At 43.9% G+C, this 6081-nt stretch overlaps 1 protein-coding gene across 1 annotated transcript in view; it reads right to left on the bottom strand.

Annotated features, from left to right (window-relative positions):
* The window catches only part of BSPRY (B-box and SPRY domain containing), a 13904-nt gene that overhangs the window by 3613 nt on the left and 4210 nt on the right, over positions 1-6081 (bottom strand). Inside the window, exons 2-3 of the mRNA XM_018559342.1 lie at positions 2531-2629; positions 526-756 (exon numbers count right to left, since the gene is read on the bottom strand). Of these exons, the coding sequence (XP_018414844.1) occupies positions 526-756; positions 2531-2629 (330 nt within the window). The remainder of the gene's footprint in view (positions 1-525; positions 757-2530; positions 2630-6081) is intronic.

Here is a 6081-nt window from a genome sequence, read left to right as displayed (position 1 = left end):
CCTTCTCTCAGATAAGTCTGTATGGCTTATGGGTGTGTAGTTCATGTCCTTAGCTCTTCTTATGCAGCTTATGTAGGCTGTAAAGTATTCATTATAGCACTTTTGTATTATTTTAAAGGATATGGTATAAGCTGGAACTCCTATTTCAACATCAACAACCTAATCATTATCTGACATTAGTGGTCGCACTAATCTTGTTATATCTGGCCAGATTTAATTTGTTATATTTGGAAAAGACAGGTTTTGGTAAGGTGGGCTTAAAGGAACCAAAATGGCCTCTAGTAACCATTTAGAAACACGATGGAGCCTGTTTAAACTTTGGGGACAGTTGGGGAGAAGAGAACACTTGGTTATGCAATCATATTCATCATAAAGAAACCATTCTTTGAGCCCAGGGCTTCTGCGAGTGATGAGCAAGCGTTGAGAAAGCTCTCACAAGCTTCATATTTTGACATTAGTATGTATAAAAACAGTATACAAAACAAGACACAGGGCTTTCCCACCATAGGAAGCACTTCCACTCACAATCAGGTTGAGGTCGTCCATCTTGGTCAACATATCCACCAGATAGTTCCTGATGCCAGAGAGTTTCTTTGAAGACTCTGTCCAGTGGGCCCGCTGGGTGAGAATACTCTGCTGTACTCGCTCCTCCTCCGCATGAACCTCCTCCAGCAGGCGCTGCTCCTCATTCTCGCACATGTTGCGGATGAACGTCAGACGCTGGATGATCATTTCACGGGAGGCCCGGGCTGTGCTCTATAGAAGGGGGAGACAGACTCTATGTTATCTTAAGGCTAGGTGCACACTTAGGCATTTCAAGTTTTCACACGTTTTCATGCATTTTTCCTGCATAAAAATGTCTATGGGACCAAAACCACGTGGCATCTGCCTGAAAATAGCTCCTGCATCTTTTGGTATGACAGGTGTTTTCGTACGCGCAACGCAATGCTAAGGTGTGAACAGTCGCCATTGACTTGTATTGAAATGTGTGTTTTGCACGCTCAGCTGTGAACCAGGCCTAAAAGTTGGGGGACGTGTAAAATATGGATACAAAAAAAAATGAAATATCCCCCATATAATTGATAGTTCTATTTTAGGCAGACAACTTTTTTGTATATCTTTCTAGGAATTCAGAGCTTAAAGCGGAAGTCCCGGAAAAAATATATATTTGTGATTGGACAAGGAGAGGTCCTGACATTCATCCGCCCCTCCTCCCGCTGCCTTGTATTCTGTGAAAAGGACATGTATTATAAATGGAGGGAGATGCATGGGAGACGGAATTGTGATTAAAGTCCCATTCACATGGGCCATTCTGCGATAATTGCAGCAGGATTGCCAGGTGTCCCGTTTAGATGTGGCCACTGTACCCATTTAAGTAAATGACAGGGTGACAGCAGCCGCATCTCACAGCAGCGGTTCGCATGCAATCAGCTATCCGAAGCCACATGTAATCGTACCAAGTACGATTACTTGCAGACTACTGCTTACAGATGTGGCACCCTGTCATTTACTTCAATGTGTACAGAGGCCACATCTCAACAGGGACACCTGGGATTCTTGCAGCGGGAATCTGCAGGTTCTTGTTGCAGGAATCCCACAATAATCCACGTCAACTGGGCCTTGCAGTGCCGGAAGTGCGGCGCTTACAGTAGTTGTGGGGATGAATGAAAGTACAAGTTTTACCTAACGCTGTAGCCAGCCACCCACGTCACACCCATTATCAGAGGTTACATTTTTCTACATAGCAAAAAATATGTCCAAAAATATTTTTCCCTAGAGTTCCACTTTTAAGCCTAAATGCAGCCAAAACTTTTTTTTGCTGCCACCTGATCCTGTAACACCCTTTCATCGGGACAGGACGTCAGGTGAAACACAGCAATACAAAATTGGTTCTCATTTTTTCTGATTTTATTAAAAAACATTTTTGGCTGGAGTTGGATTTTTAGGTGGCAATAAACCTGTCCCACACCTTTACATAGGATTACCACACTGCCTTTAGGATTGATGATATTTTTAAAAGAATGCAAACCAATAGTGGGTGCAGCAATTCTGCAGCATTTTAAAGGCTCTGCATAATTCCTTTGAAAATACTTATACATGTATAAAAGAAAATATGTATATATGGAATTCTAGTCCAAACTTTTTCCTAAATAGAGTGGGTATGTTTAGATTCTTTGTCAGTGTCCCCACTAGGGTGATTTTTCCTCACTTCTTGTCCAGAATCAAAGCAGGAATTGAGAGCAAACCTTCCCAAACTGAGAAATTCCACATGTAACTGTTGTCATTGGAGCTGTCCCCATTGGGAGATCTCCCCTTCTACGCTTGTCCTGGTGACAGCTGTAAGATTTTAGGTTTCCCATCACCTTCTGTCCTAGTTGTAGTGGCCACCAGGACAAACAGGAAGGGTACATTTCCCAAAAGGATAACCAGACAACAATAGAACCTCTTCCCCAGTCTATTCAAAAGGCAGAGAAAAGGATGTAACACTTGTATACATATGGGGAATCATACGGCAAAAAGACATTATTACCGCCACACGTGGGATCTTTGATGGCAAGGCTTCTGCGAGATACTTCTCGATCCCGGCTGTCTGTAGCTGCAGCTTCTCACACTGATCGACAATCCTGTTCTAAAAAGAGAGGGATTCTTTAGTAATGCCATAGCCAAGGCTGTATTTAGACATCACACTTCCCTAGGTAAGGCTCAATGGTGACCCACCCTTTTGCACAAGCCCCAACCCTTATGTTGTGATTATTTTAGTAATTCATTTTTAGCACATGGAGGCACCATATGGTCTGCTTTATATGCTGAAATAGTTTCTGCCTGTACCAACTATTAAATCATGGAAAAGAGAGATAGCGGTGTGTTCCCAGAACAGTAAAGAGCCTTCTGTCCCCTCTCAGCATCCCCTGCACCCCTTCTCTCTACAGCTCTCTTCCTGAATTTAGTCACAAATATCCAGAGAGGACCAGAAGAGGGAAATAAAATGTAAGTGACAAATTATCACAATATGAACATTTTAAAATATATCTGTCACTAGATGCTTTTTTCTAAAATAAAATTAAAAATAAAATTGAAAATCAAGAATACTTACCTGTCTAGAAGGTGGTGACTGCCGTTGTTGCCTTTTTCGAAAGCTAAAGAATCTTCTGCATCAGACACACTCCCATGGATGTCAGATGGCGGGTCCCCCGCTGCGCTCTGTGGTCTATCCTGCTGGCTGCTATGTGTAGCTGTGTTCTGTAGTCAAGTATTGGACTTTAGATGGAACCACAGTGCACAGCAGGGGAGCAAAGAATCCAACACATCTGAAAATGTACTGGATGCACAGATGGGCGTCACCACCTTCTCGAAGGATTATTTTTCTTCATCTTCTTTTGCTGAAGGAAGAAGGAACGGAAAGGGAAGGAAGGGAAAAGAAAGGAAGAGAAAGTAAAAGAAGGGAAATTAAAGGAAGGGAAAGAAAGTAAAGGGAGGGAAATGAAAGAAAGAGAAGGAAAAGTAAAGGAAGGGAAAGGCAATTAAAGGAAGGGATAAGAAAGGAAGGAAAGGAAAAAGAAAAGGAGGTGAAGGAAGATAAGAAATAGGAAAGGAATGGAACTAAAAAGAAAAGGAAAGGAAATTAAGGGAATTGAAAAAGGAAAGGAATGAAAAAGAAAGGAAAAAATAAAAGGAAGGGATAAGAAAGGAAGAGAAAGTAAAGGAAGTAAAATGAAAGGAAAGACATGAAAAAGGAGGGAAAATAAAGGGAAGAAAAAGGAAAGGAAGAGAGAAGATAGTAATTCCCTTTAACCACACAAGCTTATCCAACCCTTCCCTCTAGTGTATATAAGCTCAGGTCTTGTCCATATTCTCACCAGGCTGGTTATTCTGGCTATTCTGCTGTTTTTTGGAAATCCTTTTCTAGTAAAACGAAACAGAAAGGTATAAAGTGTAGGATAGGGTCACTTTGTAGTTGTGATAATTCCATCTTTGTATAGAATGAGAGATAGCTCTGTGCAGATCATTTGCACTACTCTTTAAAAACCTGCAGGTATAATTGTTTACATCTGATCTTTGCACAGCATATGATAGAATACTGTGGGCTCAGTTCACCAAGCTAACACTCTTACATCTTAAGGGTCTTATTTATATCGCGAGCTACAGCTCTCGGTATACTGAGACGCTGCAGCCGGAACGGATCCCGACAATTATGTTTCGATCCACCCAGCTGCGTGAGTGACAGCTGGCTCTGCCTATCTAGAGGCAGAGCCAGCTGTGCCCGCCCCCTCCCCAGTCTGTTCCGCCAGGCAGCGCTGGAGGATCGGACAGGGGAGGGGGGAATCCAGTCACTCCCCTGTCACGGCTCTCTGCACAGATAAATCGAGAATTTGTGCTGGGATGCTGGTGTCACTACTACTGCGGTTGGGAGAGGCAGGGAGCTGTGCGGGGATCATAGGCTTCAACCCCCCTGCATGCCCCCCATGCTGATTACTCTGAAAATCTCAGTTGACGGCTCTGCTCTGCCTCCGCCTTTCTTTGCTTGCTATTGGCTTGGAGGGAGAGTGCAGCAGCATCATTGGCTGCCTGGCTAGTTTCAGCAGAGCGGGAAGGCACCTGCAGAGGAGGCACAACAAGGCTGCTGGGGGCTTCACATAAAGCAGACATGTATGACTCCCCCCATGCATCCACCACCTGGAGAGGAAGAAGAGGGCATGAAGACAGAGCACATCACCACTGTTGGTTCGGCCTCATCTGGAGTACGCGGTCCAGTTTTGGTCACCAGTATTAAGAAAAGATGTACTTGATCTGGAGAGGGTCCAGCGGAGGGCAACTAAACTAATTATGGGAATGGAGGACCAGAGCTATGAGACAAGGCTCATAAATTTAAACATGTTCACGTTGGAAGTAAGGAGATTAAGGGGGGATATGATTTTCATGTACAAGATGTTCAATGGCAACAGCAACATTGGCAACAAACTCTTTAAGATTAACTCCGTTACAAAAACAAGAGGCCACCACCTAAAATTGGTGGAAAACAAATTCCAGCACAAGGGACGAAGGGGGTTCTTCACGGTAAGAGCGGTTAGGGTCTGGAACTCACTGCCATCGGCAGTGATTTCCGCCAGGAGTGTGGAATTGTTCAAGAAACTCTTTGATGATTTCCTGAGGGACCGTAATATACAGGGGTACAAGTACCCCTAAAAAAGATATGATGCGCGGACCTATATGGGTTGGACTTGATGGACTTATGTCTTTATTCAACCCCAAATACTATGTAACTATGTAACCTCCGCACTGCGTCACACTACTGAATTCCGCGCCCTGCTCACATTACTGACCTCCGCACTGGGTCACCTTACTGACCTCCACACTGCGTCACCTTACTGACCTCCACACTGCGTCACATTACTGAGCTCCGCACTGTGTCACATTACTGACCTCCGCACTGCGTCACACTACTGAATTCCGCGCCCTGCGTCACATTACTGACCTGCGCACTGCGTCACATTACTGACCTCGGCACTCCAAAGTAGAATAACGTCTTTTATTGATGTTTCATGCAACAATACACTTATTGCAACGTTTTGGGGTCACACAGGATCCCCTTCATCACGCACTCCCCTTTCGCTTTGATATTTGGCTGATATATTACTGTTTGTTTCCTAACTACCATGTTTCCCCGAAAATAAGACAGTGTCTTATTTATTTTTTTTCACGAAAAAAGACACTAGGTCTTATTTTCGGGGGATGTCTTACCTGGCTGCAGCTGTCCGCTCTGCCGTCCAGGGAGCCACAAACAGGTGGGCGGGCATGTGTGCGGGCGGGGGGGCGTGTCTGGCAGGGAGAAACTCCCCGAAGATAGCACTAGGTTTTATTTTCGGGGTAGGTCTTACTTTCAGGGAAACACGGTATACACATATTTAGTGTGTCATCTTTAGCATGAGACTTTCACCTGCCCTCAGTTGATTATTTACACATGATAACAAGGATTGTCAGTAAACCAGGATTTGTGGAACCGGTGAACCAAATAATCGTTTTGGATTCCTAGTAACATCAACCTTTGAACTTTGAAATAACAGAAACTTTCTTTCTTTCTTT

The sequence above is a fragment of the Nanorana parkeri genome, unplaced genomic scaffold (genome assembly GCF_000935625.1).
Source record: "Nanorana parkeri isolate BGI_ZX_2015 unplaced genomic scaffold, ASM93562v1 scaffold389, whole genome shotgun sequence".
Classification (NCBI taxonomy): Eukaryota; Metazoa; Chordata; class Amphibia; order Anura; family Dicroglossidae; genus Nanorana; species Nanorana parkeri.
This window is presented reverse-complemented; position numbering and strand designations above follow the sequence as displayed.